Source organism: Staurois parvus, unplaced genomic scaffold (genome assembly GCF_062004578.1).
Source record: "Staurois parvus isolate SC_StPar_1 unplaced genomic scaffold, SC_StPar_1.0 ptg001129l, whole genome shotgun sequence".
NCBI lineage: Eukaryota > Metazoa > Chordata > Amphibia > Anura > Ranidae > Staurois > Staurois parvus.
In genome coordinates this window covers 970,186-992,938 of record NW_028318925.1, presented here as the reverse complement: position 1 = coordinate 992,938, position 22,753 = coordinate 970,186, and the positions used below count along the sequence as shown (strand labels likewise).

The window sequence follows — 22,753 nt, the reverse complement described above, 5'->3', positions numbered from 1 at the left end:
TCTAGTATTCAGGTATTCTGACAGCCATGGGTTCTGGCTGTCAGAATACAATATACGACACTGTAGATTCTTCCATCCATGCTGATCAGTGTCAATGGGTGTATCCTAATGTAAATGGTCAGCTTAAACACGATTCGCAACACAAAGCCATGCCCTCTGAATGCACTTTAAGCTGTTTATCTCAGCACAATATTTCCATATTTTGGTGAACAGGGACCAATTGGTAGACTTCAAAACTGCACAGAAATCAATTCCCCCCCCCCCCCCACTGCATATGGAACTGCCTTCTAAATAATGGAATGATTGTTATAAAGATTGGGTGCAATCTTGCAAAAATATCTGCAGTTTTCAGTCTTTTAGGAAAATTACTTATTTACTTTAGCGCAGTTTGGAATAAAGAGAAGCAAATGGAAACATTTTATCTTGCAAAATGTTCTAATTGTGCATTGTTACAAACAGATTAGAGATAAGATCAAAACATAACATCACTAGTAAATAACTGTATATAAAATGATTCTGATTAAAACAAAGAGCACCTGAGGTAATCTCTAACATTATCCATTGTTTGAATAATGATGAGTTTCTTGTCCTCTGTGAAGAAAATACACTGCACTCCATTTCTGGACTGCAGTGTATATTTTACTTGGCATATTTCCTGATGCGTACTGTTGGCCTTTAGGAAAGTTCTGGACTCTTTGTCCGTGCCACTTATATCTTCTTATTTGTTCTGTGAGAGATGTAATGGATATATTGGCTTTGCAATTACAATAACTTTTTCTTGGATTCTTGTAATTTTTCTGCAATCAGCTGTTGAATCCTCTGGTTTTTGGTCTTTTCATTAATGTTCTTTCTTCGAGGAATAATATTTGGCCGTGGAACCTCATTCTCGTGTGCTATGATTTTATATGGTACATCCACTCTGTTGCTGTCTTTGGGCTTTTCAGTTACATTGATTACTGGAGCCATTACATTGTAAACAGATGTTGGTGGCAGTGTAGAAAGAATACGTAGTGTAGTTGAAACAGGGTGTGCAAGATTTTCAGTACTATTATTTTTTCCAAAATGTCGGTCACTTTTAGGTAGAGATGAATTACAGGACCTGCAGCAGAGTCTGCTATAACCAGTCACTGAGCAATAGCGAGACAGAATTTCCAGTCGACAGAAATAGGATTTGTCTCCCAAGCAGTGTTCTTCTACAAAAGGGGAAACAAAAACATATTTTATTATCTGAAGAATGTTAAAATATGAGGCCTCAAATATTTCACATATGTTGTAAATGCTTAGTCTCACATTTTAGGGTGTTTGTATGAATTTGTACCATATCAAATGTAGAATTCATACTTTAAAAGGACACGAAAGATAGAAGTCTGAGTGTTGTTATATGTCTTGGATAGCCACATTATTTACTTTGATACAATTTTTTTTCTCTTGCTCCTAAGGGCATCTGTTTTTTTTCCAGCCTCTAAACACTCCTGCGCAGGAGACAAATAAGATTTGTCTCTCAAGTAGTGTTCTTCTACAAAATAGGAAAAAATATATATTTTATTATCTGAAGAATGGTAAAATATAAGGCCTCAGTATATCAGATTGGCTATATTGCCAAAAGTATTGGGACACCCATCCAAAGCATTGGATTCAGCTGTTCCAATCACCTTCACATGTATATAAAACCACAGGTATACAAAAATCAAGCACCTAGGCATGCAGACTGCGTCTGCAAATATTTGTGAAAGAATGGGACACTCTCAGGAGCTTAGTGAATTAAAACGTGGTACTGTAATAGGTTGCCACCTGTGCAATAAGTCCATCTGTGAAATTTCCTTACTACTAAATATTTCACAGTCAACTGTTAGCGGTATTATATTATTATGTGGAAGCAATTAGAAAAAACAGCAACTCAGCCATGACGTTGTAGGCCATGTTACAGAGCGGGGTCAGCACATGCACACAGTGCGTAGAAGTTGCCAACTGTCTGCACAGGCTAAAGACCTCCAAACTTCATGTGGCCTTCAAATTAGCACGACAACAGTGCATAGAGAGCTTCATGGAATGGGTTTCCATATTCAAGCCTTACATCACCAAGTGCAATGCAAAGCATACCAATACCATACCATACCAATACCAAAGCATACCAAGACAAGGAAGCGTGATTAGTCACTCCAGAGAACACATCTCCACTGCTCTAGAATCCAGTGGCAGTGTGCTTTACACCAGTAAAGCACACTGCCACTGGATTCTAGAGCAGTGAAGATGTGTTCTCTGGAGTGACTAATCACGCTTCCTTGTCTGGCAATCCGGTGGACTAGTCTGAGTTTGGCCATTGCCAGAAGATTGGTACTTGCCTGACTTGTATTGTAACAAGTGTAAAGTTTGGTGGAAAGGGGATTATGGCGTGGGGATGATTTTCAGGGGTTGGGCTTGGCTCCTTAGTTTCAGTGAAGGGAACTCCTAAAGCATCTGCATACCAAAACATTTTGGACAATTTCAAGCTCCCAACTTTGTGGGAACAGTTTGGAGATGACCCCTTCTTGTTCCAACATGACTGCGCACCGGGGCATATTACATATTAAAAAAAAAAATTTTCTTAAGCTTATCATATCCCAGGTTATAATGTGTTATTTTAAAATGTGATATGTGTGTTATGCATTCGGAATCTATTGGGTTCTGTTCAAATTTCAAAGAAGCAAATGCTAATATACACAATATTATGAAAGACCGTAGTAATCAGAAGTTGGCAAATTTTTCATTAAGAGGTGAATGCTCCAGGAAATAATAGAGAATTTGCATCATAAACAGGTCAATTTTTGCCTACAAATAAAAAGAGAAACCATTTAAATGTCAAAGGGAAACCATTAACCACTTGCCCTCCAGAGGATTTGCCTCCCTCCTGACCAGGCCATTTTTTGCAATACGGAGCAATACTTTGACAATTGCGCGGTCATGCAACATTGTGCATAAATTAAATTTATATAATTTTTTTCTCACAAATAGAGCTTTGTTTTGCTCTACAAAAAAAGACTGACAATTTTGAAAAAAAAAACCCAATAGCCTTTTTGCTATTAAACATGTCCAATAAAACAATTTTAAAAATCAAATTTCATCATAAATTTAGGCCAAAATGTATTCTGTTACATATCTTTGCTAAAAAAAATCCCAATACATGTAAATTAATTGATTTACGTGAAAGTTATAGAGTCTTCCAGTATATATAGTGGAATTTATTTTTATTTTACTAGTAATGGCGGCGATCAGCCACTTATCTGTGGGACTGCGGCAGGTATTCTGACACTGGGGGAGGAACTGACTAACTGCCACTGACATCCCCAGTGACACTATAGTATCACTGTCAATGCTATCAATGCTAATAAAAAGCACTAACACTGTACTAATGACACTGGGCAGCAAAAGGTTAACATCTGGGGCGATAAAAGGGTTAACTGTGTGCTGTGTGTTTTACATAGTGTGCTGTGTGTGTGTTTTACTGTGTAGACAAGCTGCTTTTTATTGCTCTGCTGTGATCACTCAGTTCTCCCCCTTAGCTCTGAGCAGAGAGCTGTGACTGTCAGTGTCTGACTCTCTGCTTTGCCCCTCCAAGTGCTCACTGGAGAGCTGAGCTATAGAGGGGGCAAAAGGGGCTGGCTCAGGCTCTTGGCAGATAGCTTCTGGGTGGATCCTGACCATATGGCCGGGATCTTTTCAGAGCCTGGACTGACTGATTTTAGCCCACTGTCGGCTGAAAAAATAGCTTTGCCTATACTCCGATAAAGTCAATTTTTTTTCTTATGAGAGAGAACCCTTACTAGGTGGAGCCTGACTATGGCGGCTCAGGACTGTGTGTAGCAAGCACTCTCCGTTAGCCTCCCCTCGTTTATCCTCCCCATGAGGCCCCGTAGATAGAGAGACCAGCAGCATGGAGAGGGATCAGCAACTCACCCTCTGAGGAGAGATCGCGGAGGTCCGGGGATGGTTGGGCTGCTGGGACCCAGGAGAGCGCCGGAGGGAGAGCCGGAGGGAGGGCGCCTTGGGGTTGTCCCCTGGCGGCCGCCGGCGCCTGCGGAGGAGGTGTGGAGTTGTCGGGGAGACGGTCGGAGCCTGGACCCAAGAGAGAGCCGGGAGAAGGACGCCTCGTGGCTTCCCCTGCTGTCTCGCGGTGGCCTCGGAGGAGGAGTAGGGTTGCCAGGGAGACGCCAGTGAGACAGCCGAGGCATTGGAGCGGCGTTGACACGTGGGAAGCCGCAGAGGAGCTCTGGGAGCTCCGAGTGTGAGAGAGAGAGAGGTGCCTGACATCTGACATCTGAGCAAATGGGTGAAGAGATGCTGGGTAAATATTGTATTGCCCCCACAATATAATATAATATATTACAAATATTTATAGTTGCCCACCATCGTCCTGTCTCCTCTATTCACCCACACCTCAACACTACCTATATACCATATCATATCAGCTCTGCAGTTCAATAGTTTTATATTATCACCTCCTCAAAACGGCTAAAACCTCCAACTTCCACATTACTCCTGTTTTTTCATTATGTTATCAACTCGTGTACCACCTTCAATTTAAGGAGACATGTGATGAGAAGACAAGCTATATGAGGTATATGAGACCCTTAGGAATCCCTTCAAGAGGACATTAAAGGACACAATTACAGAGGAGGAACGCTCCTGGAGTGGAGTTCCATCGTGGAGGGTGAGTGATGACCTCTGGTCTTCCTGCAGGTCCTCTTCAATACTCTATATACATTGGACTTGTATATCAGACTTATATACACATTGAGTTTCCGCACTAGATTCCTATGTGCCTATAATAAGACTTTGCATTAAAAATTTAATCTGAAGAAATAGGGGATTCCTAGGGCGGGTCTGAAGATTGGGAGGTGTAAGAGAACAGGAGTTCCTTGAAATAAGAGTAAAAAGTTCCAAAAACAACATGAAAGGTAAAAATACCAAAGGGAGTGGGCCTAAGAACACCCAAACTGGTACGATTAAGAAGTATGTGTCACAAGGAAATGTTACCCCAGAAAGATCTCAAGGAATAAGTGAAAAAAGTGATTTGGAAATAAGCTTGGATAATAGCCCGAGACTCTCCCTGGGCCCAGTATATAATAGTCAATTGGAAGGCATTGAACCGAGAGAACTTGAAAGAGATATGCAAATACCTAATAAAAAAGAAATGGCGGAAATGTTTAAAGGCCTGGAAAAATCAATAAAGCAAGAGATGGGGATGATCCGAGAAGACTTGGGACAATTATTAACTAGGGTGGAGGAAATAGAGGAGAAGGTTCATGCCCAAGACCAGGCCATCCCTAAATTAGAGAAGTGGATAATGGAAGATAGAAAAGAACAAAAGAGATTGCTTTATATGATGGAAGAACAACAAAATAGAGAAAGGAGAAATAATTTTAGAGTAAGAGGAGTCCCGGAACTGACACAGGGAGAAGATTTAAAAGAACTAACTGCCAAAATTTTGATCTCTATAATGGATAAATCGGATGAGGAGATGCTTAAATTGGACGAAGTATACAGGATTGGGAAGTATCAACAAGAAAAAGGGGTTGAAAAACCAAGGGATATAATTGTTAAACTTCATAACTACAGAGATAGAGAAGAAATATGGAAAAAGATTAAAGGAAGAACAAATATTACATACGAAGGAAAAAGTATCCACATTTTTGCAGATTTAACAGCAGAGACTCTGAGAAGGAAGAGATCACTGAAACCCCTTCTAGAAGTGATGAAAAAACATAATGTGAAATACAGATGGGGCCGGGACACAAGTTTAATTGGGTGGAGGGATGGAACTACAGCTATATTGAGATTTCCGGAAGATATGGAAGAATTTTGTGATAAATTGAGACAAGAGATACCTGGATGGGATGTGGGGGAGGGAGTGCTGGACAGTGGTGGGTCAAGAAAGTGGCAGCTGGTTGAAAGAGGAAATAGAGAAACAATAGATAAGGGGATACCGGGGATGAGTGAGTGGAGGAGTGTGGGAGGAATGTTTGTGTAGTATTATGTTCAGCAGACTGTGTTCTTCTATTGTTGTGACTTAGATGACGTTCAGAGCACATTTTATGCCCAATTCATGCAAAACTCCACGTAATCCCAAGGGGTTCACATACTTTTTCTTGCAACTGTATGTACCTCAATGGATCTAGGAATTGGACATGTTTTCAACTGAAAATACAACAATTATTAGTAATGTTTCCCCAGCAAATGAGGATCAGCTCCTCTGTGGAGAACAGCGATCTCGCCATGTCCAGATGTGGTCTGGAATTCCACAAAAGAACAATTCACAAAACTAAAAAATAGACTTGCAAATTACCACTAAACTCTCCTAACTACACTCCCATCCACTCACACCCCACACTTCCGGGTGTGTGCAAACGTCCTTCCGCAAACGTCATGACGTATTTCCGGTATGACAGCTGCTCTAGCGCCTCCTCCAACAGCCGTCTTGGCGTTTATTTGTGCACCATAGCAATTTTACATGCGGCTCCATTGTGTATATGATATTCGCAAATATATGTTTGCAGTTCTATTGTAGATTTGGCATTGGTGAATGTATGCTTGCAGCTATACTGTGTATATGAGATCGGCGAATATATATTTGCCAGTAAAGGCCCAAAGTCAACATAAATTGGGGGCCCAATTTATTACTGTTAAGTGGATTGTAGAAAAAGAATAGCTAGCTGCACATTGAACACGACCTATTCATTGGTACAGAACATGGTCTTGTCACGAGTGGTCACATCAAAGCCGATTTAGAAATTGTACGATGTACAGTGAAGATGCTGATTTCCTTATGATTTGCAAGACATCTGACACAGATATCTATGCAAATCGTCACAAAAGTAGTACATGTACTACTTTAGAAATCAGTGTCGGAAACGCACCCATGTGACTGCTCTAATAGCAAACAATAGGGTGCGACTTGGCATACGATTTGCAAGTCGCATGCCATGCAAATCGCATGCCAAGTTGCATCCAGGGTGCACAATTTCAGGTGCAATTTGGAAATTGAAATTGTACCTAATATCCGATCTAATGAATGTGGATGTGAGTGTCTTAATGTAGGCGATTTGCTGCAGCACAATTTCAAAAGTAGTTCTCGTCTAACTTTTTCAGCATTTTGTAGTGATTTCACATATAGACTACAATAGAAATCGCAATGCAAAACACAATTGAAAACGCAATAACTCATTGGTAAATCTACAGAAAACACGGTGAAATTGCCAACAAAAAGCACAATTTTAAATCACATCTAGTGTGAACCAAGCAGACAATTCAACAAAGGAAATAAATCTTTGAAGGCATGCGGTATCTGCATGCTCAGATAAGGGTCTGTTATGGATTTGGGGAAGGGGGGGGGGGACTCCATGCCATTATTTAATTTTTTTTTATTAATCCATTTCTTTCGCTCACTCTTCTCATGGTTTGACAAACTTTCCCAAAAGGATGTGGAGTGCAAACCAGCATTATCCAATCAATCATTAGTCCAGGCCCTTATCTCATCCCATCATTTGACATTCACATAAGGTGCTACTTTAAAGGTGTTTGAACAGACAAGGCCTCATTCTAATTCACATTCTAGGGATCATTTAAACAGAAAGCAAAGATGCTGCCACCAGCACATGTATGTTAGAGTAGTCACACAGAGATCATGCAAATTCATTGCTGTGGTTGGGATTCAAACCAACAACCCTAGCGTTGTGAGACAGTAGTGCTAACCACTAATCCACAGAGTTGTTGAACACTAATCCTTCCTGTATTTCTGTGGTGTGAATCAATCCTAAATCCCTGGGCAAGGTCAGCCAGATATCTCAATGTCATTGTCAGAGTCGAACCCTTATAGAGGGATCAGAGGTGGAAAATGATCCGTGGGCACAGGAGGCCTGGGGGGGATGGGGAGAGGGGAGGTTGGGTAGGAGGGAGATTTCAGGGGGGGGGGGATAGGGAGGATGGGGTTTTTAGGGGTAACACTCTGTATAATGGGCGAGAGAGAGATAGGAAAAGAGAGAAAGGATAAGACATGAAAGATGGAAGATCTCCGATTTATAACTTATAATGTAAAGGGATTGAATTGCCCTGGGAGGAGATTTAAATTATTTAAGGAGCTACAGTATAGGGAGGCTTCGGTGGTATTCCTGCAGGAGACACACCTAGAGATTAAGTAAAATATAAAGTTGTACTCTAGAAGTTACACTACATGGTTTTATGTGGATTCCCCAATCAAGAGAGCTAAGGGAGTAGCAATAGGGTTTGAAAAAAATGTAAGGCTGGAGATAGATGAGAGAGAGGTTGATCCTGAGGGAAGATTTCTGTTTTTAAAGGGTAGATTACAAGAGCAAGAATGTACAATTGTAAATATCTACTGCCCAAATAAAAGACCAGAAGTTTTTCTGAAGGGTGTCCTGAGAAAACTGATGGCCTTTAAGAAAGGACGTTTGATAGTGGCAGGTGATCTGAATTTTTGTATGGACTCACAAATGGATACGACATCTTCTGTGCAAAGAGATGGAGGTAGAGCTCTGAGAATCCTGAAGAGGGTGATCCAGGAGTGTCAACTGGTGGATATTTGGAGAGTGATTCATGGAAAAGAGAGAGATTATACCTTCTTCTCTAAAGCACACGAGATGTACTCCAGATTGGATTATATATTAGTAGATCATCAGCTTATAGATTTGGTGGATAAAGTAGAAATTGAGGCGATGTCTTTTTCGGATCATGCCCCTGTTTTATTGAAAATGAGGTGGCATAGACGATTGACAGGAGGGATAGGTTGGAAGCTGAACGAGGCTCTCCTCCTGGATCAGGAAGTGGATCGAAAAATTAGAGAAGAGATTGAAAGATATTTTCGAGAGAATGAGACAGGGGAGGTATCGATGGCTACAGTGTGGGAGTCCCATAAGGCTTATATAAGAGGTATCCTGATTGCGTCTGGGGCAAAAAAGAAAAGGGAAAGAAGAGAAAAATTGTGCTATGTTGCCAATTGGTATGTTGGTTCTAATACAAAAGATTGCAATACTAATACAGGCATACCTCGGTTTACCAACGCCTCGGTTAACGTAATTTTCGATTTACGAATGAAAATCCATTGACAATAATGCCTTGGTTTACACAATTGTTAATAATTTTTTTCGCAATACAAAGTGTATGTCGGTGCTGATTTTCAAATGCAAATGCCAGCCTTTTTTTTTCTTCACTATAGTTCAGAAGCTTAGAAGTCACTTTCCCCGAAGTTACACAAAACTTTGTATCTTTTAATGAACTCAAAGTAAACATTGTTTCCTTTAGGGATATAAATTCCAAGAAAACTTTCTCTTTTAGCTGGGGGAAGTGACAGGTGAATTTCTGAGCTATAGTGAAGGAAAAAAAAGGGAAAATTACATTTAAAAACCAGCACCATAATAAATAAAAAACGGCATGGGGTCCCCCCTCCCATCCACACCAAGCCCTTCAGGTCTGGTATGAATATTAAGGGGTAACTCCACGCTGAAATTAAATAAAAACAGCTTGGGGATCCCCCCAAAATCCATACCAGACCCTTATCCGAGCATGCAGCCCAGCAGGTCAGAAAAGGGGGGGGGGGACGAGCGAGGGCCCCCCCCTCCTGAACCATACCAGGCCACATGCCCTCAACAAGGTGCTCCTTCCCAAAGCACCTTGTCCCCATGTTAATGGGGACAAGGGCCTCTTCCGTTAGTGAGATAATTGGTCAGCCATTTTTCAGGATTTTAGCATATTTTATCAGTAAAGTTGGAAAATTTTTTTTTCAGATTTACTGATAAAAAAAATGTGCCAAAATCCCAAAAAATGGCCGACCACTTAACCCACTAACGGCCCGAAAATTGTTCGATTTTTTTTTCGGCAGAAAAATCGGTCGATTTTAGACCCATCTATGGCCTGCTTTAGATGGGTCTAAAATCAGCCGGAAAAAAAATCGGCTGATTTTCGGGTCATTAGTGGGTTAATTGGTCAGCCATTTTTTGGGATTTTGCCACTTTTTTTAATGGGTAAATTTGGATAAAAAAGCGGCAATGATCGGCAAATTTGCTGATCTTTATACAGATAAAAAATCTGCGCATGAGCCATGACCTGCAAGAAAAAGAAGAAGAAAATGAAAAAGAATAAAAAAAAGAAAAGGAAAAATGCAGACCATAGACCAAAAAAAAAAACAAAACGAAAAATCGGTTGTTCAATGGGCCGACGTTACCACCATCAGTAAAAAAAATTGTCTGATTTTCGCCCTGTCTACGGCCGGCAAATATAATAGCGAAGTAATTACTTCTGTCCCTGCAGAGAGCTGCGCTAATATATTTGACATTAAAAAGTAAAAAGGTTGCAACATTGTATCTATATGTATACGAATAAAAACATCTATATCCGAAATGGATACAAATAGATACAATGTTGCAGTCTCTATACTTTTTAATGTCAAATATAATAGCGGAGCTCTCTGCAGGGACAGAAGGAATGTTTCAGTTGTCATCGGGGTTTCCCACTGACAGCTGAATTTTAAATTATTTCCGTGAATTAAATAAATAATCAAAAAAACTGCGTGGGGTCCCCCCTCCCATCCATACCAAGCCCTTCGGGTCTGGTATGGATGTTAAGGGGTAACTCCACACCGAAAATGTAAAAAAAAAAAACAGCGTGGAGTATCCCCCAATATCCATACCAGACCCTTATCCGAGCATGCAGCCCGGACCATACCAGGCCACCTGCCCTCAACATAGGGGGGTGCTTTGGGGCAGGGGGGTTCCCCCCCAAAGCACCTTGTCCCCATGTCGATGGGGACAAGGGCCTCTTCCCCACAACCCTGGCCGGTGGTTGTGGGGGTCTGCGGGCGGGGGGCTTATCAGAATCTGGAAGCCCCCTTTAACAAGGGGGCCCCCAGATCCCGGCCCCCCCCCTACATGAATGAGTCTGCGGTACATGGTCCCGCGACTCATTCACAAAAAAACAAAGTGTGGTGTAAAAAAACACATACAGGGTCTTTGACAAGTCCTTTATTAAGGTAAGGGGCGGGGCCAGCCAGGAACAGCAAGCATGTGACATGGGGTGGGGTCACTCGGATGATGTCCCCGGCTGGCCCCGCTCCATACCTATATAAGAACTGTCAGACTGTCTCCTGCATTCAGCTAGTTAGCCTCAGTGGAGAGACAGGGTGACAGTTCTTAAATAGGTAAGGGGCGGGGATGATGTCCCGAGTTGGCCCTGCCCCTAACCTATTTAAGAACTGTCAGCTAGCCTTTTTTTCACAAGGCTGGAAGCCTCCGACGGGAGCCGAACTTTTTTTTTTTTCTTTTTTTGGGTCGCCGCCGTGATTGACGTTGAATCTACTTTGGGGGACATTGAGCTGCCGGGCTGCATGCTCGGATAAGGGTCTGGTATGGATATTGAGGGGGACCCATGCTGTTTTTTTTTTAAATTTCAGCGTGGAGTTCCCCCTTAATATCCATACCTGAAGGGCTTGGTATGGATGAGAAGCGGGACCGACGCTGTTTTTTTTTTTTTTATTGCGGACCTTTATTTTTACATTCAGCTGTCAAAATAAATATTATCTAGACCTTCGAAATAAGTAAAATCATTACAGAAATAATTATAAAGGATAAGAAACAAAAATAGAATCACTAGAACTAAGGAAATCAAATTAGAATACATAAAGATATGCTTAGTGCTGTTTGTTAAACACAGTAGACGCGACCAAGTGTCGGCTATCAGAGGAATCCACACTGAGATTTACTATTGAGCAGTGGCTAAAAAGCAAGCACCCACAGAGGACGTCTAAAATGTGTTCTGCACATGCGCATTTATATCGGCCAAAGACACTGCACGGGCGTCTAGTTTTTTACTGTGTTGATTTGCTTTAAAAAAACTATTTTTAACACATTCTTAATTTTTTTTTAAATGGCAGATATTGTTTAAAGTGAAGTACTGATATTTGGCAAAGCAAATTTCAAAGTGAACATGTCTCTGCAGTGATTTTTCATGATGTTAGACATGCCTCTTAGCAAGCCTGCTTTGTGAGTCTGATTCCAGGCGTGTGTCTCGTTAGTAAATTCAATTGGGCGTCTACTTATGGATGCTGCTCAATAGTAAATCTCGTTGCGGGGTAAAAGTAGACGGTCGCCCATAAAAAGTAGACGTTTGCCCACGGAAATGCGTCCAGGCACAATAGTAAATCAGGGCCTATGTGTCTAGACCTAGAATAGCTGTACACATAGATTTTAAGTAAATCTATGTCTATGTCTTAAGTAAGTCTATGTCTATGTTTATGGCAAATATGCTCTCTTCACCATAAACAAGCACACCATGAATATTTAAGACCTTTCCCAATCTATTTGCAAATAACCTGCTCTGAAACTTCCCCTGAATCTCCACATATGTACCCAAAAATAGGTTAACCCAACATAACAAAGGTAAGGTAATTACTAGAGATGAGCGAAGTATTCAAAAATTCGATTCGACTGATTCGGCAAATTCGTAGAAAAAATTCGATTCGAGTCGAATATATTCGCTGTGAATTTAACTTAAAAAAGGGTGTTTCTAGGCTTCAGAGAGACTTAATATTAGTGCTGAACACTGTACCTTTAATTTAAATGCCCTTGGAGTCTGCTGGGGAAGAGAAATAATACTGTCAGGCAGTATGACATGCAGATGAGTGCCGTCGATCTTAGAATCACCGCACACTTCACTCATTTGGCCAGTCACGGGGCCAAAACCAGAGTGTGGAGCCACAGTGTGGCGGTGGAGGCAGCAGCAATGGGAGGCCATGCAGCACCCTATGACAAAAATGGAAACCACCAGCAGTGTGAGGAGACCTGAAAGTGGCACATGGCAGAGTGTGGCGATAGAGACAGCAGCAATGGGAGGCCGTACAGGGACCCATGACACACTCTGGACCTGGCAGCAGCATGAGGAGGCGGTACAGGGGCCCATGGCAGATTACGGGCCTGGCAGCAGCATGAGGAGTCGGTAGGGGGGCCCATGGCAGATTACAGGCCTGGCAGCAGCAATGGGAGGCCGTACAGGGACCCATGACACAATCTGGACCTGGCAGCAGCATGGGGAGGCGGTACAGGGACCCATGACAGATTACGGGCCTGGCAGCAGCATTTGGAGTCGGTACGGGGGCCCATGACACACTCTGGACCTGGCAGCAGCATGAGGAGGCGGTACAGGGGCGCATGACAGATTACAAGCCTGGCAGCAGCAACTTGGACAGGAGGACGTTCAGTTTCTGCACCGTCTGGTGCGTGCTCGCAAACTGTTGTCTCTTGGAAACGGATTCCAAGAAAGACTGCTGACGGAATCCGTGAAGAGGAGTAGCAGGAGAAGGAGCATCTGAACGAGCGGAATATGCCAACAAGCGACAACAGGGGCCCATGACAGATTACGGGCCTGGCAGCAGCATGAGGAGTCGGTACGGGGGCCCATGGCAGATTAGGGGCCTGGCAGCAGCTATGGGAGGCCCGTAATCTGCCAGCACCCTATGACAAAAAATGGAACCCACCAGCAGTGTGAGGAGACCTGAAAGTGGCACATGGCAGAGTGTGGCGATGGAGACAGCAGCAATGGGAGGCCGTACAGGGACCCATGACACACTCTGGACCTGGCAGCAGCATGAGGAGGCGGTATAGGGGCCCTTGGCAGATTAGGGGCCTGGCAGCAGCTATGGGAGGCCCGTAATCTGCCAGCACCCTATGACAAAAAATGGAATACACCAGCAGTGTGAGGAGACCTGAAAGTGGCACATGGCAGAGTGTGGCGATGGAGACAGCAGCAATGGGAGGCCGTACAGGGACCCATGAGAGACTCTGGACTTGGCAGCAGCATGAGGAGGCGGTATAGGGGCCCATGGCAGATTAGGGGCCTGGCAGCAGCTATGGGAGGCCCGTAATCTGCCAGCACCCTATGACAAAAAATGGAACACACCAGCAGTGTGAGGAGACCTGAAAGTGGCACATGTTTGGGGCATGATTCATGGCGGATTTAGTCAGTTGTGTCAGGAACTGGTGGTTTGAAATCCAGACTAATCCACGCCTGATTCATTTTCACAAACGTCAGTCTCTCCACACTTTGGGTGGACAGTATGTCCTCCGCGGAGTTGCAATACCTCCTGCCGCACTAAACACGCGCTCCGATGCCACGCTACTGGCCGGGCATGACAGCCTTTCAAGGGCAAATTCAGCTAGTTGGGGCCAAAGGTCAAGTTTCGTTGCCCAGTAGTCAAGGGGATTGTCTACCTCGGTTGGCAGGGTGCTGTCCAAGTAGGCCTAAGCCTGTTGTTTGAGGTCCTGCTCCAGGTCCACCTGATGCTGCTGCTGCTGCTGCTGCTGGTTAGTAGTTTCCTCACTGCGCTGGTGAAGAAAGCTACTCATCATCGACTGCAGACTGAGGCAGCCGCTGCTGGTGGAGCTGCCACTGCTCCTACCACCCCACCCCTCCCCTGCTGCCATCGCAGCGGAACGCGAGCGCACAGGGCCCACAGTGTCTGAGGATGGACGTTGGCGCAGACAGGCAGAGACCAGCTGACTACATAGGTGGTTTTTATAGTACGTTATTTTGGCCTCCCTCTCAGCAGGTGTGAAAAAGGCCACCATTTTGGAACGGTAGCGAGGGTCCAACAAGGTGGACAGCCAAAAGTCATCCCTCTGTCTGATGGTTATTATTCGGCTGTCGCTACGCAAGCAACCGAGCATGCTATGGGCCATTTGTGCCAAGGAATGCGAGGGACTCCCTGCCTCCATCTCCACAGCATACTGCCACGGTGCGTCTGGGTCCTCTGTCTCCTCCTCCTCCTCCTCCTCTACCAGATGCTCCTGCTCCTCCACTCCTGTCCGCTGAGTGGAAAAACCACCCATTTCACTCAATAATTCCTGAGCACCAATGTCCTCCTCTACCTCCTCCTCTTCTTCCTGTCCTGCCCCCACAGGGGTCATGTGGCGTTGAGATCTGTGCGCCACGTCTACCGCACCCTGACCAGCCATTGTTAACAGCATTTGTTCCAGGACGTGCAACAGAGGAATGACGTCGTTCATCCCATAGTCCTGCCGACTCACGAATAGCGTGGCCTCCTCAAAGGGCCTGAGCAAGCGCAGGTGTCACGCATGAGCTGCCAATGGCTGACATCTAAGTTACACAGGGAATACCTTTATCCGCTTTTAACATCAGGAAATCTGTGATGGCCTTTTGCTGTTCGTAAAGGCGGTCTAACATATGTAGGGTTGAATTCCACCTTGTTGCAACGTCACAGCATGAGGAGTCGGTATAGGGGCCCATGGCAGATTAGGGGCCTGGCAGCAGCTATGGGAGGCCCGTAATCTGCCAGCACCCTATGTCAAAAAATTAAACACACCAGCAGTGTGTGAGGAGACCTGAAAGTGGCACATGGCAGAGTGTGGCGATGGAGACAGCAGCAATGGGAGGCCGTACAGGGACCCATGACAGACTCTGGACCTGGCAGCAGCATGAGGAGGCGGTATATAGGGGCCTATGGCAGATTAGGGGCCTGGCAGCAGCTATAGGAGGCCCATAATCTGCCAGCACCCTATGTCAAAAAAATTCTACACACCAGCAGTGTGAGGAGACCTGAAAGTGGCACATGGCATGAGAGACTCTGGACCTGGCAGCAGCATGAGGAAGCGGTATATAGGGGCCTATGGCAGATTAGGGGCCTGGCAGCAGCTATAGGAGGCCCATAATCTGCCAGCACCCTATGTCAAAAAATTCAACACACCAGCAGTGTGTGAGGAGACCTGAAAGTGGCACATGGCAGAGTGTGGCGATGGAGACAGCAGCAATGGGAGGCCGTACAGGGACCCATGACAGACTCTGGACCTGGCAGCAGCATGAGGAGGCGGTATATAGGGGCCCATGGCAGATTAGGGGCCTGGCAGCAGCTATAGGAGGCCCATAATCTGCCAGCACCCTATGTCAAAAAATTCAACACACCAGCAGTGTGAGGAGACCTGAAAGTGGCACATGGCAGAGTGTGGCGATGGAGACAGCAGCAATGGGAGGCCGTACAGGGACCCATGACAGACTCTGGACCTGGCAGCAGCATGAGGAGGCGGTATATAGGGGCCCATGGCAGATTAGGGGCCTGGCAGCAGCTATGGGAGGCCCTTAATCTGCCAGCACCCTAGGTCAAAAAAATTCTACACACCAGCAGTGTGAGGAGACCTGAAAGTGGCACATGGCATGAGAGACTCTGGACCTGGCAGCAGCATGAGGAAGCGGTATATAGGGGCCTATGGCAGATTAGGGGCCTGGCAGCAGCTATAGGAGGCCCATAATCTGCCAGCACCCTATGTCAAAAAATTCAACACACCAGCAGTGTGAGGAGACCTGAAAGTGGCACATGGCAGAGTGTGGCGATGGAGACAGCAGCAATGGGAGGCCGTACAGGGACCCATGACAGACTCTGGACCTGGCAGCAGCATGAGGAGGCGGTATATAGGGGCCCATGGCAGATTAGGGGCCTGGCAGCAGCTATGGGAGGCCCTTAATCTGCCAGCACCCTATGTCAAAAAATTCTACACACCAGCAGTGTGTGAGGAGACCTGAAAGTGGCACATGGCAGAGTGTGACGATGGAGACAGCAGCAATGGGAGGCCGTACAGGGACCCATGACAGACTCTGGACCTGGCAGCAGCATGAGGAGGCGGTATATAGGGGCCTATGGCAGATTAGGGGCCTGGCAGCAGCTATAGGAGGCCCATAATCTGCCAGCACCCTATGTCAAAAAAATTCTACACACCAGCAGTGTGAGGAGACCTGAAAGTGGCACATGGCATGAGAGACTCTGGACCTGGCAGCAGCATGAGGAAGCGGTATATAGGGGCCTATGGCAGATTAGGGGCCTGGCAGCAGCAATGGGAGGCCCATAATCTGCCAGCACCCTATGTCAAAAAATTCAACACACCAGCAGTGTGAGGAGACCTGAAAGTGGCACATGGCAGAGTGTGGCGATGGAGACAGCAGCAATGGGAGGCCGTACAGGGACCCATGACAGACTCTGGACCTGGCAGCAGCATGAGGAAGCGGTATATAGGGGCCTATGGCAGATTAGGGGCCTGGCAGCAGCAATGGGAGGCCCATAATCTGCCAGCACCCTATGTCAAAAAATTCTACACACCAGCAGTGTGTGAGGAGACCTGAAAGTGGCACATGGCAGAGTGTGGCGATGGAGACAGCAGCAATGGGAGGCCGTACAGGGACCCATGACAATCTCTGGACCTGGCAGCAGCATGAGGAGGCGGTATATAGGGGCCCATGGCAGATTAGGGGCCTGGCAGCAGCTATGGGAGGCCCTTAATCTGCCAGCACCCTATGTCAAAAAAATTCTACACACCAGCAGTGTGAGGAGACCTGAAAGTGGCACATGGCATGAGAGACTCTGGACCTGGCAGCAGCATGAGGAAGCGGTATATAGGGGCCTATGGCAGATTAGGGGCCTGGCAGCAGCTATAGGAGGCCCATAATCTGCCAGCACCCTATGTCAAAAAATTCAACACACCAGCAGTGTGAGGAGACCTGAAAGTGGCACATGGCAGAGTGTGGCGATGGAGACAGCAGCAATGGGAGGCCGTACAGGGACCCATGACAGACTCTGGACCTGGCAGCATGAGGAGGCGGTATATAGGGGCCCATGGCAGATTAGGGGCCTGGCAGCAGCTATGGGAGGCCCTTAATCTGCCAGCACCCTATGTCAAAAAATTCTACACACCAGCAGTGTGTGAGGAGACCTGAAAGTGGCACATGGCAGAGTGTGGCGATGGAGACAGCAGCAATGGGAGGCCGTACAGGGACCCATGACAGACTCTGGACCTGGCAGCAGCAGGAGGAGGCGGTATATAGGGGCCTATGGCAGATTAGGGGCCTGGCAGCAGCTATAGGAGGCCCATAATCTGCCAGCACCCTATGTCAAAAAAATTCTACACACCAGCAGTGTGAGGAGACCTGAAAGTGGCACATGGCATGAGAGACTCTGGACCTGGCAGCAGCATGAGGAAGCGGTATATAGGGGCCTATGGCAGATTAGGGGCCTGGCAGCAGCTATAGGAGGCCCATAATCTGCCAGCACCCTATGTCAAAAAATTCAACACACCAGCAGTGTGTGAGGAGACCTGAAAGTGGCACATGGCAGAGTGTGGCGATGGAGACAGCAGCAATGGGAGGCCGTACAGGGACCCATGACAGACTCTGGACCTGGCAGCAGCATGAGGAGGCGGTATATAGGGGCCCATGGCAGATTAGGGGCCTGGCAGCAGCTATGGGAGGCCCTTAATCTGCCAGCACCCTATGTCAAAAAAATTCTACACACCAGCAGTGTGAGGAGACCTGAAAGTGGCACATGGCATGAGAGACTCTGGACCTGGCAGCAGCATGAGGAAGCGGTATATAGGGGCCTATGGCAGATTAGGGGCCTGGCAGCAGCTATAGGAGGCCCATAATCTGCCAGCACCCTATGTCAAAAAATTCAACACACCAGCAGTGTGAGGAGACCTGAAAGTGGCACATGGCAGAGTGTGGCGATGGAGACAGCAGCAATGGGAGGCCGTACAGGGACCCATGACAGACTCTGGACCTGGCAGCAGCATGAGGAGGCGGTATATAGGGGCCCATGGCAGATTAGGGGCCTGGCAGCAGCTATAGGAGGCCCATAATCTGCCAGCACCCTATGTCAAAAAATTCAACACACCAGCAGTGTGAGGAGACCTGAAAGTGGCACATGGCATGAGAGACTCTGGACCTGGCAGCAGCATGAGGAGGCGGTATATAGGGGCCTATGGCAGATTAGGGGCCTGGAAGCAGCAATGGGAGGCCCATAATCTGCCAGCACCCTATGTCAAAAAATTCTACACACCAGCAGTGTGTGAGGAGACCTGAAAGTGGCACATGGCAGAGTGTGGCGATGGAGACAGCAGCATGGGAGGCCGTACAGGGACCCATGACAATCTCTGGACCTGGCAGCAGCATGAGGAGGCGGTATATAGGGGCCCATGGCAGATTAGGGGCCTGGCAGCAGCTATGGGAGGCCCTTAATCTGCCAGCACCCTATGTCAAAAAAATTCTACACACCAGCAGTGTGAGGAGACCTGAAAGTGGCACATGGCATGAGAGACTCTGGACCTGGCAGCAGCATGAGGAAGCGGTATATAGGGGCCTATGGCAGATTAGGGGCCTGGCAGCAGCTATAGGAGGCCCATAATCTGCCAGCACCCTATGTCAAAAAATTCAACACACCAGCAGTGTGAGGAGACCTGAAAGTGGCACATGGCAGAGTGTGGCGATGGAGACAGCAGCAATGGGAGGCCGTACAGGGACCCATGACAGACTCTGGACCTGGCAGCAGCATGAGGAGGCGGTATATAGGGGCCCATGGCAGATTAGGGGCCTGGCAGCAGCTATGGGAGGCCCTTAATCTGCCAGCACCCTATGTCAAAAAATTCTACACACCAGCAGTGTGTGAGGAGACCTGAAAGTGGCACATGGCAGAGTGTGGCGATGGAGACAGCAGCAATGGGAGGCCGTACAGGGACCCATGACAGACTCTGGACCTGGCAGCAGCATGAGGAGGCGGTATATAGGGGCCTATGGCAGATTAGGGGCCTGGCAGCAGCTATGGGAGGCCCATAATCTGCCAGCACCCTATGTCAAAAAAATTCTACACACCAGCAGTGTGAGGAGACCTGAAAGTGGCACATGGCATGAGAGACTCTGGACCTGGCAGCAGCATGAGGAAGCGGTATATAGGGGCCTATGGCAGATTAGGGGCCTGGCAGCAGCTATAGGAGGCCCATAATCTGCCAGCACCCTATGTCAAAAAATTCAACACACCAGCAGTGTGTGAGGAGACCTGAAAGTGGCACATGGCAGAGTGTGGCGATGGAGACAGCAGCAATGGGAGGCCGTACAGGGACCCATGACAGACTCTGGACCTGGCAGCAGCATGAGGAGGCGGTATATAGGGGCCCATGGCAGATTAGGGGCCTGGCAGCAGCTATGGGAGGCCCTTAATCTGCCAGCACCCTATGTCAAAAAATTCTACACACCAGCAGTGTGTGAGGAGACCTGAAAGTGGCACATGGCAGAGTGTGGCGATGGAGACAGCAGCAATGGGAGGCCGTACAGGGACCCATGACAGACTCTGGACCTGGCAGCAGCATGAGGAGGCGGTATATAGGGGCCTATGGCAGATTAGGGGCCTGGCAGCAGCTATAGGAGGCCCATAATCTGCCAGCACCCTATGTCAAAAAAATTCTACACACCAGCAGTGTGAGGAGACCTGAAAGTGGCACATGGCATGAGAGACTCTGGACCTGGCAGCAGCATGAGGAGGCGGTATATAGGGGCCCATGGCAGATTAGGGGCCTGGCAGCAGCTATGGGAGGCCCTTAATCTGCCAGCACCCTATGTCAAAAAAATTCTACACACCAGCAGTGTGAGGAGACCTGAAAGTGGCACATGGCATGAGAGACTCTGGACCTGGCAGCAGCATGAGGAAGCGGTATATAGGGGCCTATGGCAGATTAGGGGCCTGGCAGCAGCTATAGGAGGCCCATAATCTGCCAGCACCCTATGTCAAAAAATTCAACACACCAGCAGTGTGAGGAGACCTGAAAGTGGCACATGGCAGAGTGTGGCGATGGAGACAGCAGCAATGGGAGGCCGTACAGGGACCCATGACAGACTCTGGACCTGGCAGCAGCATGAGGAAGCGGTATATAGGGGCCTATGGCAGATTAGGGGCCTGGCAGCAGCAATGGGAGGCCCATAATCTGCCAGCACCCTATGTCAAAAAATTCTACACACCAGCAGTGTGTGAGGAGACCTGAAAGTGGCACATGGCAGAGTGTGGCGATGGAGACAGCAGCAATGGGAGGCCGTACAGGGACCCATGACAGACTCTGGACCTGGCAGCAGCATGAGGAGGCGGTATATAGGGGCCCATGGCAGATTAGGGGCCTGGCAGCAGCTATGGGAGGCCCTTAATCTGCCAGCACCCTATGTCAAAAAAATTCTACACACCAGCAGTGTGAGGAGACCTGAAAGTGGCACATGGCATGAGAGACTCTGGACCTGGCAGCAGCATGAGGAAGCGGTATATAGGGGCCTATGGCAGATTAGGGGCCTGGCAGCAGCTATAGGAGGCCCATAATCTGCCAGCACCCTATGTCAAAAAATTCAACACACCAGCAGTGTGAGGAGACCTGAAAGTGGCACATGGCAGAGTGTGGCGATGGAGACAGCAGCAATGGGAGGCCGTACAGGGACCCATGACAGACTCTGGACCTGGCAGCAGCATGAGGAGGCGGTATATAGGGGCCCATGGCAGATTAGGGGCCTGGCAGCAGCTATAGGAGGCCCATAATCTGCCAGCACCCTATGTCAAAAAATTCAACACACCAGCAGTGTGAGGAGACCTGAAAGTGGCACATGGCAGAGTGTGGCGATGGAGACAGCAGCAATGGGAGGCCGTACAGGGACCCATGACAGACTCTGGACCTGGCAGCAGCATGAGGAGGCGGTATATAGGGGCCCATGGCAGATTAGGGGCCTGGCAGCAGCTATAGGAGGCCCATAATCTGCCAGCACCCTATGTCAAAAAATTCAACACACCAGCAGTGTGAGGAGACCTGAAAGTGGCACATGGCAGAGTGTGGCGATGGAGACAGCAGCAATGGGAGGCCGTACAGGGACCCATGACAGACTCTGGACCTGGCAGCAGCATGAGGAGGCGGTATATAGGGGCCTATGGCAGATTAGGGGCCTGGCAGCAGCTATGGGAGGCCCTTAATCTGCCAGCACCCTATGTCAAAAAATTCTACACACCAGCAGTGTGTGAGGAGACCTGAAAGTGGCACATGGCAGAGTGTGGCGATGGAGACAGCAGCAATGGGAGGCCGTACAGGGACCCATGACAGACTCTGGACCTGGCAGCAGCATGAGGAGGCGGTATATAGGGGCCTATGGCAGATTAGGGGCCTGGCAGCAGCTATGGGAGGCCCTTAATCTGCCAGCACCCTATGTCAAAAAATTCTACACACCAGCAGTGTGAGGAGACCTGAAAGTGGCACATGGCATGAGAGACTCTGGACCTGGCAGCAGCATGAGGAAGCGGTATATAGGGGCCTATGGCAGATTAGGGGCCTGGAAGCAGCAATGGGAGGCCCATAATCTGCCAGCACCCTATGTCAAAAAATTCTACACACCAGCAGTGTGTGAGGAGACCTGAAAGTGGCACATGGCAGAGTGTGGCGATGGAGACAGCAGCATGGGAGGCCGTACAGGGACCCATGACAGACTCTGGACCTGGCAGCAGCATGAGGAGGCGGTATATAGGGGGGCCCATGGCAGATTAGGGGCCTGGCAGCAGCTATAGGAGGCCCATAATCTGCCAGCACCCTATGTCAAAAAATTCAACACACCAGCAGTGTGAGGAGACCTGAAAGTGGCACATGGCAGAGTGTGGCGATGGAGACAGCAGCAATGGGAGGCCGTACAGGGACCCATGACAGACTCTGGACCTGGCAGCAGCATGAGGAGGCGGTATATAGGGGCCTATGGCAGATTAGGGGCCTGGCAGCAGCTATGGGAGGCCCTTAATCTGCCAGCACCCTATGTCAAAAAATTCTACACACCAGCAGTGTGTGAGGAGACCTGAAAGTGGCACATGGCAGAGTGTGGCGATGGAGACAGCAGCAATGGGAGGCCGTACAGGGACCCATGACAGACTCTGGAC

General features: G+C 47.6%; 1 protein-coding gene across 1 annotated transcript in view; it reads right to left on the bottom strand.

The window, feature by feature from the left end:
• Window positions 1-416: 416 nt before the first annotated feature.
• Window positions 417-22,753, bottom strand: part of LOC149440032 (A disintegrin and metalloproteinase with thrombospondin motifs 2-like) — a 987,780-nt gene continuing 965,443 nt past the window's right edge. The window contains exon 16 of the mRNA XM_089659016.1: window positions 417-1,193. Within this exon, the coding sequence (XP_089515142.1) occupies window positions 763-1,193 (431 nt within the window). The 3' untranslated portion in view covers window positions 417-762. The remainder of the gene's footprint in view (window positions 1,194-22,753) is intronic.